The sequence below is a fragment of the Bubalus bubalis genome, chromosome 2 (genome assembly GCF_019923935.1).
Source record: "Bubalus bubalis isolate 160015118507 breed Murrah chromosome 2, NDDB_SH_1, whole genome shotgun sequence".
Taxonomy (NCBI): Eukaryota; Metazoa; Chordata; class Mammalia; order Artiodactyla; family Bovidae; genus Bubalus; species Bubalus bubalis.
The window spans coordinates 181,407,261-181,422,730 of record NC_059158.1 but is presented as its reverse complement, the minus strand read 5'-3'; the positions used below and the strand labels follow the sequence as shown (position 1 = coordinate 181,422,730).

Genomic DNA, 15,470 nt, shown 5'->3' with positions numbered 1-15,470 from the left:
ATGAGGAACCTGAGGCCCGGGGAAGTTATGGCATTTGTCCAGCTCACATAGCTGGTAAGTGGTGTGACTGGACTCAGGCCCAGGGTATCGGGCTTCAGAATACATGCGTTTAACCCAAACCTCTAGGTTTTAGCCCACGAGTGATGGAGAGGTTCTGCAGAGTTTTGAACAAGAGAAGAGTGACCCAATAAATTCTCGTGGTAGATGGAACTTCCTTGTGGTTCAGTGGTTAGGACTCCGTGCTACCACTGCAGAGGTCATGGGTTCAACCCCTGGTCAGGGAACTAAGATCTTGCAAGCTGCACGACTCAGCCAAAAAAAAAATTATTGTGGTAGAAAGATTGACTCAGGGACACATCTGCAGACCCAGGCCCAAGCGGGAGAAAAGGGGTGCAACCTTGAACCTCAGGCTTGACTAGGTGATGGGAGAGCACAGCCCAGCCCGGCCCAAAGCAGATCACCAACAGGAAACACTTGGGCTCCAAGCTCCCGGGAGGATCTACTTACATGAATCCAGCCACCACCCCCACTTATAGAATGCTGGTTTATTTCTGTTTCCTTGTTTATTCCTGTGAGGTAGTTAATATACTCCCCATTTTACAGAAGAGGAAACCGAGGCTGGGGGAAGCGAGGCAACTGGCTCAGAGTCATATAAGTAGTGCCCTCTGCTCCAGAGCCTTCTCTCACTTGCACCCCTCTCTGAGCCCCACTCAGCTCTGTAAGGATGGCTGTGAAGAATATTAATAAATTAGGTCGTGGTTTTCTAACGGCGGATGTCAGGCATCTTTGGAAGCGATGCAGAAACATTTTGAGGGAAAGGAGGGGGGCACTGAATTTTAGGCTTAATTCTGCCATCAGCCCCTCTGTATCCCTCTGAGCAAATTCCTCCCTCCATCTGTACCTCAGTTTCCCCACCTGCAGACATGACCCTTCCTCGTCAAAGCTCCGGGACTCAGAGCTGAGTTAAGCATTTTGGTAAGGCTTCCCCAAGCTTGGCCACCAGCACGAGCATGCATGCGTGCTAAGTCAGCTTTGGTCTTGTCTGACTCTTTGCAACCTTATGGACTGTATCTCGCCAGGCTCCTCTGTCCATGGGATTCTCCAGGAAGAACACTGGAGTGGGTTGCCATGCCCTCCTCCAGGGGATCTTCCCAGCCCCAGGGATCGAACCTGTGTCTCTTACATCTCCTTCATTGGCAGATGAGTTTTTATTTTATTTTTTTACCATTAGCGCCACCTGGGAAGGCCCACCAGCAGGAGCAAATGTCTCCAAATGGTTTTCATCTGGATAAGCCCCCATCCCCAGCACCCGAGCACACAGGCTGGGGCGGTCCGGAGGAGGGGCTCCGCTGCCAGTCCCAGGTCTGCCCCGGCCCCCGCTGTGACCTCAAGCAGTCAGTCTCCTTCCCTCCCTGGGCCGACTCCTTGTCTGGAACGAGGGGCTGGGCGGTAACATGGAAGGCTCCTGCCAGCTCCGACATTTATTATTTCAGGGTCCCTCAGTCTCTCGCTGTTTTCCTTCCTGCGCTGCTGGAGACTGTGGCTGGCCGTGTGCGCCCACGGTCGGGCCCCTGAAGCCGTCTCCCCAGCCCGGGCACCTGGCCAGCCCTGCCAACTCAGCCTCACGAGCTGCCCCTTGTAGGGTGGTGGGATGGGAAGCGGGGTTGGGGTGGGGGGTGGGGGAAGAGGGGTTGCAGGAAGGGAGCCGCACCCTCTGTGTGCACCGAGGCCTCCACAAACCCCAAGTTTCCTGGCTGGGATTTTCCTCGGGAGACTGCTCGGCAGAGATGAGCTAAGATAGCAAGAACTCTGCCCGAGGATCGCTGTAGATTCCCATCTGACCTCTGGCTCTGAGCCCTGAATTCCACCCAACCCTAAGGAGAACGCAGCCTGTCCCCAGGACGGGGCAGCAGGGGCCCCATGCCTCCCGTCCTCTGGGGTCTCTTGTGGGCCTGGGTGAATCCTCCCCTGCTCCCACCTGACGGTCACCGCAAACCCCCTGAACCCCCGGTCCTCCCCAGCTCTGGCTGTTTCCAGCTGCTAGACCTTTCACCATGCTGCCTAGCAAACACTCCATCCTTCCCCACTCAGCTTACAGGTCATTGCCCCCCACCACAACAGAACTGACTTTATGCCACCCCAGGCCCACCACAGGCTTCTATCAGAGCAATCATGGCCCTTACTTACCACTTCTGACTCTCTACCGGCACTGAAAACACTAAAAGGGTAAGGATAAGAATTTGCCAGCAGGGGGTGGGGGATGGTTGGGGTGGGGGGAGCACCGGGGTTTGGTCCTGGTGTCGGGGAACTAAGATCCCACACGCCTGGAGCTACTAAGGATGCCACAACTAGAGTGCCTATTTGCTGCAACTACCGAACAGGCGCTCTAGAGACTGCTCTGTGATGAGAAGCCTGCGCACTGCAATGAAGACCCAGGGCCGCCAGAGTTTTTTAAAAATCTATTAATTACAAGGGGAGGGCAGGGATGGGCTCATTTGCTTTCATATCCACAGCACCCAGCACAGGGCCTGGCACATGAGCAGCAGTAAACCTTCGTGGAATGAATGAATGAATAAATGAATACTAGCAGGGCCCTATGGGAACACAGAAAAGGCAACAGGGGTTAAGAACTCAGGACATCACACTGTTCTGAGGTCCAAATTCTAGTTCTAATTCTCTTAGCTGTGTGACCTGGGGCAAGTGACTCAGTTTCTCTGAGCCTCCATGTCCCTATCTGTTCGACGGGATAAAAATAGCACTTAGCTCATAAGGCTGAATCCCATCAGGCATTTAAGCACCCAGCCCAGTGTCAGGCACACAAGGAGGGCTGCATGACAGCAAGGAAGAAGAAGCATGGAAGAAGAAAGCAGACATCTCCGCATTTCCAGGGCCTGAGACACAACCCCAGGCTATCAGGGGAAAGACCTGGAGTGCTTAAAAAAATAAGGGAGCCAGAGCCTCACTTCAGACTTAATATCCTGTTAAGTCAGAGTCCCCGGGGGAGTGAGAGGTGAGGCATTCCCACGTGCTTTGAACTGCTCAGGTCCAAATAACTAGCTTGGCCACTTACTGTTAGCAGAGTTGCCCAATGTATCAAAAATAAATACAGGACACGCAGTTACATTAGAATTCCATATAATCAGTGAATGCTTCTTAGTGTAAGTATGCTGCAAATCTTGCATGCACATCCTGTATGTGCTTTGGCAATTCTGCTTCCTGGGCTATTTCATCTCTCTGTGCCTCTGATGGGGATTACAAGAGTTAATATGTACGTGAGAAATGCTTATAACGTTGCCTGGTGGGTATGGAAGAACCTTGAAACAGTAAGCTAACTGAGAGAAGCCAGATACAAAAGTCCATATACTGTAGGATTCCACTGACGTGAAGTGTTTGGAATAGGCAAATCCATAGAGACTGAAAGTTGCCAGAGGCTGGAGGGAGTCATAGTGGGGAGTGACTTCTAATGAGCACAGTATTTCTTTTTTGGCCTGATGGAAATGTTCTAGAATTAGACAGTGGCAATTATTGCACAACCCTGTGAATAAAGACTGCTGAACAGTACATTTTTAGAATGATTAAAATGGTGTATTTTGTGTCATATGAATTTTATCTCTATTAAAAAAAAAAAAAACACGACCTAAAAGCAACCCAGGGGATTGTAATGTGCAGCCAGGACTGAGAATGGAGACGGCTGTCAACAAACATTTGATGTGGAAAGGAATGGATGGGAAAGAGGAAAGGGCAGAGCTGAGGGGACAACCCGTCTCATCCAGAATCAGGCTCAGCTTCTCATTCCCGGACATCCACAAGGTACACAAGATTTCTCATTTTGCTCCGGTGCCAGAACTACACAATTTTAGTGCTTACTCACAGTAATTACCTCATCCCTATTGCAATGATCTTCCCCTTTTCTCTGTGGCTACTAATCTACTTAACTATTCTATAAGCAGGGATACTTGTGTTTTCAGTAAAAGAAAATTAAAAAAAATTAAGTATCTGTTATGTGCCAGGTAGATGCTAGAGGCCTTATATGTAATCCCCTCAAAAAAACCCCATAAGACAGTTATCATCATCCTGATTTGCAGATAGGGAAACTGAGGTTCAGACAATTCAAGTCATGTGCCTGAGGTCACATAACCCATAAGAATTCAAACCCAAGTCTGCTTGACTTCAGTTACAGGACTCTCTCCTTTGATCTCAACCACACCCCTTTATGCTGCGGGCTGTCAGTCATCCTTCCATGGGAATGAGTTCTTCTCCCTCCCAGGTGGGTACCTTGCCATCTCTATGCCTTCAGAGACTACCATTTTACCTTCGTACACAGCAGATGTTCAATAAATAGTGTTTAACGAGTAACAAACCTTAAGTGAGCACCATAATAGTTTTCACTCTGACTGCTCATCAGAGTTGCCTGGGGAACTTCTGACTGTTCCCTTGCCCAAGTCTCACCGCTGGGAGATTCTGATTTGTAGGTCTGGGTGGAGCCAACAGCATCTAAAGTTCTTGAAAGCTCAAAGTCAAAACCAAGCCCAGTTAGAAAACCTTTAGCAGGGACTTCTCTGGCAGTCCAGGGGTTAACACACTGTGCTTCCAAACCAAGGGGTGCTGGTTTGATCCCCACTTGGTGAATTAAGATCTCACATGCCATGCAGTGCAGCCAAAAAAATAAAATAATTTTTAAAAAAGAAAACCTTTAGCAGCTGTTCCCAGCTTAGCCTCCTGTACCTTCAAGGTGAGGCCCACTCCCAAAGTTCCCAGGACAAAGGGGGCCCAAAGCCCTGCCCCAGAGTCTGGGGAACTCACTGTGCCCCTATGGGCTTCACTGCTGCATATACTCTGAGCCTATCAAAGGAATCTTCTGGCAAAGATATCTGAGGACTATACTACCAAATTGATTTTGCAGAAAGCATTCCCCTTCTACTCTGACCTAAAACCCCAGTTTCTATCCCCAAACCTGCCTGTGTCACCTTGGTGGCCAGAAACAGCTGAATACCAAGCAAGGAAATTGGGCCCAAATTTGGGGAGGCAAGGAGACTTTGCGAGACTGGGCTTGAGGCTGACACTCCGGGAGGACCCTGTGTCCTTGTGCAGAGGCAGCCTGGAGTGGGAAGAGGCTGGGCTCAGACGGAGCCGGGTTCTAAGTGTGGCCTGGAAAACCCTCTTGGCCCAGGTCCCTGGTCTGCATCCATGTCTCTACTTCCCTTCTCAGGAAAATTTCTCATCTGTCTCCCCCTCAAATTAGTCCAGGCTGGTGTGGAGGGGAAAACAGCACTAAGGTCACTTAAGGTGACCTTAAAATAGCACTTAAGGTTCTTAAGGTCACCAATGACCTCCAAGCTGCCAACATTAGGAGTCACGTCTCTGTGGTTTTCTTATTTGACCTCTGGACATCTGACAGAGCTGAGCGTTGCTCCTTCATCGAAACATTCCTCCCCCTGGCTTCTGAGGCACTGTACTCTCTTGATTTCCTTCCTTCCTCCCTGGCAGCTCCTCTAGCTCCCTTATTAACTAGTCTTCCCATCCTAACCTGTCAGACCTGGAGCTCCCCAGAGCTTGAGCCCAGACTGTCTCCATTCCTCTCCCTGGGTGATCTTACCTACTCCCACTTCTTTAAGCACTAAATGCACTAAATGCATTAAATGCAATAAATGCATTATGTAGTTCATAGACCACCTACATGAGCATCTCCTTGGGGTGCTGATGAAGATGCAGATTCCCAGACATTCTCCTCAGGCTGGTGAACCTGCCAAGGACATTTCTCATTTCTGCAGTCTGGTATCTAAACCTCTTTCCTATACCTGGGAAATTACTTGCTACGCAAGCCTCAGCAGAGCTTGCCTTCTACAAAAGCTGCCAAGGCCAAATTCATGATTTCCAGACTCCCTTGAAGCTAGGGTACAGGAATGCAGGAGCTAGGCTTGGTCAATCAGAGGCACTCAATGCAGACTTTGAATCAGGAGCAGAGAGAGTGGAAGATCATTCTGATACTGATGGCAAAATTGGACAGCAAGGAGATCAAGCCAGTCAATCTGAAAGAAGTCAACCCTGAATATTCATTGGAAGGACTGATGCTGAAGCTGAAGCTCCAAAACTTTGACCACCTGATGCGAAGAGCCAACTCATTGGAAAAGATCCTGATGCTGGGAAAGATTGAGGGCAGGAGGAGAAGGGGTTGACAGTAGATGAGATGGTTGGATGGCATCACTGACTCAATGGCCATGAGTTTGAGCAAACTCCGGGAGATAGTGAAGGACAGGGAAGCATTGCATAGTGCAGTCTCTAGGGTCACAAAGAGTCTGACACGACTGAGCAACTGAATAACAACAGCAACAGCGAAGGTACCCAGTCCCCAGGGCACAGCAGTGGTACAAGCTGCGGCATTTAATGCATGTCAGCAGCGTCCTCGCCAAACTGGCTCAGTAGAGTGGCTTGGCTGGGATCCCGTCTGCTGCCTTGCCCCAGTTCTCCAGCTTCCCAGAAATCCTGTGAACTACTGAATATTCCCTTTCAGTGAACTTCTTTTCTGTTTAAATCAGCTCAGGTTGGTTTCTGTTACTTGCAATAAGAAGGCTAAGTAAGAAACAGCTATTCAGTAGGACTCTCTGGGAATGATGCCAGGTGATGCTTACACAGATCCAAGTTTGAAACCCATTATCTCAATGCTGTGTGTGTATGTTAGTCACTCAGTCATGTCCAATTCTTTGCGACCCCATGGACGATAGCCCACCAGGCTCCTTTGTCCATGGAATTTTTCAGGCAAGGATACTGGAGTGGGTTGCCATTTCCTTCTCCAGGGGATCTTCCCGACTCAGGGATCGAACCCAGGTCTCCTGCATTGCAGGCAGATGCTTTACCATCTGAGCTACTAGGGAAGCCCATCTCAGTGCTGACAACTTTCAAATGTGTATCTCCTGCCTAGTCCTTTGACCTTCAAATGAATATATCAAAATGTCTTCTTGACTTCTCCACTTGAATGCTTCAAAAACCTATAAGATGTAAAAACAGAATTCTTGACTACCCTCCAAACCTGTTCCTGTCTCAGATTTCTCTTCCTAGGAAGGGGCAATGGCATTCTTCTGTTAGGAATTTGGGAACCATTCTTGACCACTCCCCACATGCATTCCATCAACAAATCCTGCTGTCACTACTTATAAAATCCTTCTAGAATCTGCCCACTTCTCCACCAACCACAGCCCCAACCACTTCTCCCCACAACCACCATCGGCTCTTCCATGAACAACTGCCAACTGCCAACTGCCAACAGCCTCCCTGGGTCTTCTCCCGACTCCTCCAATCCAGTCTCCATGCAGCAGCTGATAACGATCTTTCTAAAATACAAGTTGAGGGGGACTTCCCTGGTGGTTCAGTGGCTAAGACTCCTTGCTCCCAATGCAGGAGGGCCCTGGTTCAATCCCTGGTCAGGGAACTAGATCCCACATGCAGCAACTAAGAGCTCGCATGCTGCAACTAAGACCCAGGGCAGTCAAATAAATAAATAGATATTAAAAGAAGCAAATATTAAAAAGAAATAAATAAAAAATATAAATTGGGTCATGTTGCTTGCCTGCAAAATAAATAAAATCCAGACTTGCCACCAGGACCTACAAACTTGAAGATCATCTGGCCCTTGCTTCCCAAACTCATCTGGGGTGGCTCTTCCGTTTGCCAGGCTATGCTCTGTTCCTCTGGCCTTCTTTCAGTGTCACAAACACTTTAGGGTCTTTACTAACTCAGATGTTCCCTAAGGTGTTCCTTCCAACTAGAGCACCCTCACCCCATCATTCTCTATTAATCCTCCTTTTCAGGTTTCTTCTTTTCATTGTTATTCCACTGATATTTTCTGAGCTCCTACTATGGTGCTATGGTCAACACTAGGGATCCAGTGGTGAGAGAGGTTCTTGTCTCATGGAAGTCGAAATCTAGTGAAAAATCAGATTTTAATAAAGTAATTATGCAAATAAATGTAAAATGGATCTAGGATGTATGCTGCCAAAGACAGTGACACAGGGCTGTTAGGGAGAACAGAGCCAGAGTAAAAGTGGAAAGACAAGTCAGGAGGCCAGTGCAGCATTCCAGGGGAGAGGCGACAGTGACGTGGACCAGGGTCGCGATGTAGAGAAGCAGACAGGGATGCTTAGAAGTTAACACCGATGACCTTTAGTAATGAAGGACATGGAGCTTCTGGCTTGTGTAACAGAAGAGAGGGAAGGACCTTTCTCTGAAAGGGAAAACTGGAAAGGCTAGCCTGGGGCAGAAGTTGTGACGTGGCTTTGGACACACTGACCAAGTGAAAGGGAAACAGCCATGTGAGCAGCTGGACATGAGGGTCTGGGCTAAAGGTACACCTATGTGAGTCACCTGAAGACAGAAGACTGAACCCACGTATATGGATGAGATTGCCTGCAGAGATGAGGCCCCAGAACCAAACCTCAGGGCAGGCCTAGACAGGGAGGATGAGCCTCCATGACATTTATGACGTGTGCAATTACTGGCCTATTTACTGTCTGTCTTCCCCAGAAGACTATAAGCTCAGTAGAGCAGAGACTGTGTCTCTTTTAATGAGCAATGTGTCTACCCAGGGCCTAATGTGGGGCCTGGCATGGAGCAGTTTCCCTGCACCATGTTGGCCACTGTGTCCCTCGGCAGGGACAACCTCATCCAATCCTTAGACAACATGATTGGTCCACTTGTCTCTACTGTCCAGCAAAAAGCCCAAATGCCTAAATGACACTCAAGACCCTCCAAGTCATGCTGCAAGCCTCAGCTCGCCATCTTTTTAATTGTACTACAGCTGAGTTTTCCAAACTGAGGTTCCTCTTCACCTGGATAACCAGAGGCACAAAACAGGATGAACACAGCGCGTCTCCCTGGAACCTGCTGCTGCTGCTGCTAAGTCGCTTCAGTCGTGTCCGACTCTGTGCGACCCCATAGACAGAAGCCCACCAGGCTCCCCCGTCCCTGGGATTCTCCAGGCAAGAACACTGGAGTGGGTTGCCATTTCCTTCTCCAATGCATGAAAGTGAAAAGTGAAAGTGAAGTCACTCAGTCGTGTCCGACTCTTAGCGACCCCATGGACTGCAGCCCACCAGGCTCCTCCATCCCTGGGATTCTCCAGGCAAGAGTACTGGAGTGGGGTGCCATTGCCTTCTAGATTGTGCCAAATGGATTGCCATGGACAAGTGGGGGTGTGGGTGGGGACTTTCCAGGTCCTGCTCCTCTTCTCTGAGAAGTGTCTCCTCCCACAGTATAGGTCTCTGTGGCTGTTTCCCTGCCTGGCTGTATCCCTTTATGACCTCTGCTGATGAAACCAGGGGAGGAGACCCAGCTTCTAGAACCAGTCCAGAGGGTTGGTGGGCGGGGCCGCCAACCTACCAGGAACTTGGAAGTGGGACACAAGACTGGCTTGGTTGCCTTTAGAAGCTGGACCAGTGAGGTCATGTGAAGGTGGGGGCTGACGATGCCTGGCCTCCCAGAAGACTGTATGATGCCCTTGGGGGCCTGAGTGACGATGAGTGAGCAAAAGCACTGCTCAGAGGTGCAGAAAGAAACAGAGGCCGGAGGCAATGGGAAGGATGAAGCAGCTGCTTTTGTTCTTGACGACTTTTCAGCCTCAAGTGGGGCCTTGGTGAGGCCTGGGTAAGGTCTACTGATGCTCAGTACCACAAGGCACCTCTAATTCCTTAAAACAAGTTTACCTTTAACATAAACTTGAGAGGCTTTCTGTTTCTTGCAAACAAAAAATATCTCTAAGATTACATAATTTTTACCATTTTTTAAAAAACAAAAATGTTATTATTTGGGTAAAACAAATATTGACACATGACAAAGCAGAATGTAGAATTCACAAGAATACTGAGAATTAAGAATGAAACACTTCCTAAAATTAGATTCAAAAACTCTAAAGTTACAAAGGAAAAGATTAATTTGACCCCAAGGAAACTTAAAACTATGCATTATAAGACATGATACTGATTTAGGTAAATATCCCTCTTCACCACCACCCCTTTACTGAGAACACATTTTCTGAGGACAGATACTGGGAAGCATGCACATTTACATAGCAGTTACCTCTGGAGAGAGGACAGGAATCATGAGACATGGTCAGAGGTGACTGTAGCCTTTTCTGTTGTCTTTAAATTTTTAAATTAAAAATCAGTATGTCTTTTGTTCAATGAAAACTTCATTAAATTTCCAAAAACATATACAAAACACAAGCACATTTGTGGTGGACTGATTCATCCAAGACCCACTGTAAGTTCATTGGTAGTTTAAGACACATGACATAGCATAAAGTCTCGGCATTGTCATAGTGAAACTTAGCGGCCCACTGCAAGTCATAGTGGCCTACTTGGTTTCTGAATATGCTTTCTTCCCATCTGTTTCCATAATTCATTCACTTGTCCTCTCCACTTAGTGGAGTTCTTCCATCCTTCCAAACTTATCTGGAAGTGTCACCTCCTCCAGAAAGCTGTCCCTGACTACATCAGTCTCTCTCCCTGCCTTGCTCCACTGGTCTCTTATGGCACTAACCATATCTTTCTCTGTGTACTCTGGATAGACTCCTGGGGTTCCACTTACCAGTCAGCAAACCTGAGCAGCATCTTTATGTTCTTGGTGCCTAGCAGAGAAATAGCATGGAGAACTGACACAGAACAGCCTTAAAGTCAGACAGATCCACTATGTGACACAGGGCAACTGCCCTAGTCTCCCTAGGTCCCTTTTCACCTGTATTACTGTGAATATCAATGTAACAACGGCCCAGGACAGGAAGAAGGTGGTTGATAGAATGATCATCTGTTTTAATACTCCCTTATGAACAGTTTTAAATTAAAAACAAAAACCTTTACCAACCCAGAGAGGCAAGCAAGGAAGGATTATTAGACCCATCTTAAGGGTAAATAACTGAGGTTCAGAGAAATTACATAGACTTTAGAAGGAAAGCGAATAGGACCAAGGGTTAGAACATTTGGGTGGAAATGCTGATTCTTCCACTCCCCAGCTGTGGGTGCTTACACAAGTCTATAGTACTCTCTGGATATCAGTTTCCCCATCTTTTTTTTCAGATTTATCATTTTTTTAATCTTCATTTACTTATTTTTTAACTGAAGGATGATTGTTTTACAGAATGTTGTTGTTTTCTGTCAAACACTGACAAGAATCAGCCATAGGTATACATGTGTCCCCTCCTCATCTTAAATGGAAGTTCCTAGGTGATCTCGACCTTCAAGCGCTTCTCAGCATCGATATTCTCGTTTCCTGTAACCTACCCAGGACCCTTCTTAGCAGGACAGCAAAAAAAGACTGCAAGTCCCAGGGCAGAGCCCTTAGTGACTCCCAGAAAACCAGCTGGAGGACTTGCTTTGAGAATCGGTCAAATTTGGATTCAGCCAAATGGAGCTTCAAGCCTGGGAGTCAGTCATGCCCAGAACTGAGGCTGGGGGAATGCCAGCATCAAACTGCATGTAAATATAAACACAAACGCGAAGCCAAACAGGAAACCTCAGAAAAGTCCAAAGGTCAGAGTCTAACTTTTGAGGCACTGACATGCTGAAGAGAAAAGCTGAATTTGGGTGTCAGAAACCTTTCTGTTGCACAAATGAACCCTTGCATGCACCAGACTAAAGTCTCAAAGGCAAAGATTTGGGTTTTGTCAGGCCTACCCTGGAGCCAAGGCGGAGTCCTGATAGGAGCCTGCGGTGGCCTCCACATCCATTCTGAGGACTCCCTCCCCCAGGCACACACAAGCGCTTACCCCACGGAGCCGGGCAAGGCCAGATGCATGGGCATAAGTGGGCATTTCTGTCCCTGGAGAAAGGTTCATAGTACAGCCCTTTCTCCAGATCCTGCTCTGATTTAACATTTTAATGAACAACCCCAAGAGGAGTATGAATTGTGAAAGCCCTAAGGATGCTGATCACACTGACCTCTTCCAGGTCATAAAATGAAGACAATCCTCTGGAGGCTCTCTCTCCTCAGGAGGAGGTTCTGGGCAGTTTCCCTGTAAGCCTCCAGTAAAATACATCCTACATTCACAGGTGGTAGGTTCCATGCTACTGGCTCTGCTCAAGGAAAGAAGCCAAAGGTCATCGCTGCTTCAAACAGGTACTGCCCCTCCCCGACTATATATAGCAAAGCATTAGGCTAGGCTGGGGACAACAGAGGATGAGATGGTTGGATGGCATCACCAACTCAATGGACATGAGTTTGAGTAAGCTCTGGGAGTTGGTGATGGACAGGGAAGCCTGGCGTGCTGCAGTCCAAGGGGTCGTAAAGAGTCAGACACCACTGAGACTGAACTGAACTGAACTGTGAAAGACATGAGGACAAAAAGAGACCCATCCCCATCTAAAGAGGTCTGTCAATTAGCCCTATAATCATTCCATTAATCAAAATGCATGCGTTACCTATGTGGCCTCATATAATACCATAGTCCTGTGAGGCAAACATTATTATCCCCATTTTACAGATGCCAAAAGTGGGGACACAAACAGATCAGGTCACATGCCCAAGCTCACACAGCTGGCAAACTGCAGAGCCAGAATTTGAACACAGGTCCACCGCGCTCCCTAAAGAGGATGATCTTTCCACAGTCCTCTATTATCACTACTCTAGGATGGGGGTTCAGACTGCAGGGGAGAGGAGGAGGAGCAGAGATTCCCCAAGACATTGGCCCAGAGTATGAGGAACTACTAATCTTTTTATCTGCTACACAGTAGGTGCTCAATATTCTCAGGGTGAAGGATGGAAGGTGAGAGCCACTTCTGAGGTCCAAAACGCCACCTAAATTAAGGGTATCTTCTGAAAGAGAGCTGCAAAAACACATTATTCTCCTTTGGCCCAAAGCCTCAGGGTGTCTTCCCTAGAATATTCCGGCAGAGGAGGCCCAGGAAAGTGCGGTGGGTCTGGAGAAAAGGAACGAACTCCTCTGAGCAGGGGAATGGGGTGGGGCAGCCTGCAAAGGCCAAAGGAAAGGCCTGGGACGGCAATGCTGGAAAAGACAAAGAGGAGAGGGGAGGGGAGAGGAGACTGTAAACTCTTGAACAGCCTGGCCAAGGTGAACCCCAGCTCCTGGCGCCTTCTCCTCCGCATTCATTCCACACACCAGCCAAATCTCAGAACCAGCAGTCTGGGGGAGAGGGGGCCTCCCTGTTCCCAGGGAGAAGTTTCGTTCCGGACTGTGGCGGGAAGGTAGGCTTTCCAGAAAGGGAGTGACTTAGGGGATGAACTTGTGAGGCTCCAAAGATGAAAACCCAAACAGATGCAGTGAGGCGCTGAGCAAACCCGCAAGCGACCGGGCTGCAGGTCATCAAGAACACTGGGGGTATGTCCCTCGACCTGGGAAGTCTGTCGTCGAGGTGATTGCGAGGCGCCGCAAATGGTTCCTCGCCCCCCGCCCCTAGCCCCAGGCACTCGACGGGGAGGACGCAGATGTTAGAGATGCACTCGGTTCTCAAAGATTTAGAGAAGGGGCAGGTTTCTGGGGCGCGGTAAGGACCATCACTGCTCGGGTCACGCCTGTGAAGGTCAAGGAAAGGCCCTGCCAGGACCCCAGAACCCTCCCACCGCGGCCCTCCTCTCACCTCCTCCCGCGCCAGGGCTGCCCCCCGGCACCGGGGCATCTTGGCGGCGAAGGCGGCAGCCCCGGCCGGGGAGCTGAGGTCCTCTGCCGTGACGGCCAGGAACTCGGCGACGCTGAGCTGCTCGGGCATGGCGGGTGCGAGGTGTGGGCGCCGGGGCTGCCGGAATGGGGCCCGGGGGGCGCTTGCTGCACTGCGCGGGGCCGGCCTCTCCGCCAGCCGCGAGAGCCGTCCGGGACTCGGCGCGCCCCGCCCCCTCCGTGCCGCCCCGCCCCCTTCGCCCGGCACAGCCGCGTTCCCCTTCGCGTCCCGGGAGCCCCGACCTTTCCCACCCCGCCCGCTTTTCAGCCCCGCCCACGGCCTTCCAGCCTGTCTCCGCACCTTAGCTGGGACCGCCCGGCCCCGGCCCTCGCCGGGCTCCTCGGCCCCGCCCCTGGCCTCCTGGCCCCTGAGAACCCCGGCCCTAGCTTGCTGCCCCGCCCCCGGCCCATCGGCCCCGCCCCTGGCCTCCCGGCTCCCGAGAGCTCTGTCCCTGGCTCACTGCCCCGCCTCCGGCCCATCGACCCCGCCCCCTGGCCTCCCGGCTCTTAAGAGCCCCTCCCCTGGCTCACTTGCCCCGCCTCCGGCCCATCGGCCCTCCCCCTGGCCTCCTGGCTCCTGAGAACCCCGCCCCTGGCTCACTGCCCCGCCCCCGGCCCATCGGCCCCACCCCTGGCCTCCCGGCTCCCGAGAGCTCAGCCCTTGGCTCACTGCCCCGCCCCTGGTCCATCGGCCCCGCCCCTGACCTCCCGGCTCTTTAGAGCCCCGGCCCTGGCTCACTGCCCCGCCTCCGGCCCATCGGCCCTCCCCCTGGCCTCCCGGCCCCTGAGAACTCCGGCCCTGGCTCACTGCCCCGCCCCCGGCCCATCGGCCCCGCCCCCTGGCCTCCCGGCTCCTAAGAGCCCCGCCCCTGGCTCATTGCCCCGCCCCCGGCCCATCGACCCCGCCCCCTGGCCTCCTTGCTCCTGAGAACCCCGCCCCTGGCTCGCGTCCCCGCCCTTGGCCCCTCAGAGGGCTCCACGTCCCCTCTCCCTGCCTCTCTGCCGGGTCCTTCGGCCTCCCTTAAAGCTCCTCCGCCCGGCCTCGCTCTCGGCGCGTCTAGGGCTCTGCCCCTTTGTCGGGCCTCTGAACTTACCCTCCCTCCCAAAGCCCGGGGCCCCATCTCCGCACCCCTCCTGAATGCACCCTGTGTCTTCCTCTCCTGTCTGTTGGTTCCCAGCCCTCACGATCTCACCCTTCAGCCTTATCCCCACCCGGTCCGTCATCTCTCTCTCGAGCCCGGGATCGGAGGGCTCTCGGTGCCCTGCCTGCGCCCGGGATCGCCCCACCCCTCCCTTGCCCCGCACACCAGTCTCTGTGCCTCTGCTCCGCCAGGACCGCCCACACCCGCCCCTTGGCTCCGTACCTAACCGAGGACCGTGCCTCCGGGGTCTCTGTGTCTTAGTGACCTAGCTAGCTGTGATTTAAGGAAAAGTACGTCCCTTCTTGGAACCTCAGTTTCGTTCTCTGCAGAATGGGAAGTCTAATGCCACTTGGTTGTGATTTGGGGAGGAGGGAGCCTCACACATGCGTGTACCCAATAGGCGCTCAGGAACTGGTTCCCCACCACCCCTTACCCAGCCCTCTCACCCACACCTTCATTCTTTCTGGGCTCAGTCTCCTGCCTTTCACCGACTCACCATCCCGGCCAGGCTCAAGACTACCATTCCTTCGCACCCACTAAACTCTGCCTCTTGGGAAAGGACGCATATATTTGGGTGGATGAGGGATGGTGTTCAGGATAAAAATCCACTTAGGTTTAGTTCTGGAGCATGAGGTCCTCTAGAAAATATCAGGAAGCACTGCGCTGAAGAA

The 15,470-nt window shown here is 51.1% G+C and overlaps 1 protein-coding gene across 1 annotated transcript in view; it reads right to left on the bottom strand.

Annotated features, from left to right (window-relative positions):
* Positions 1-13,870, bottom strand: part of ASAP3 (ArfGAP with SH3 domain, ankyrin repeat and PH domain 3) — a 50,537-nt gene extending 36,667 nt beyond the window's left edge. The window contains 1 exon segment of the mRNA XM_006056563.4: positions 13,581-13,870. Coding sequence (XP_006056625.3) covers positions 13,581-13,709 — 129 coding nt within the window. The 5' untranslated portion in view covers positions 13,710-13,870.
* Positions 13,871-15,470: the final 1,600 nt, after the last annotated feature.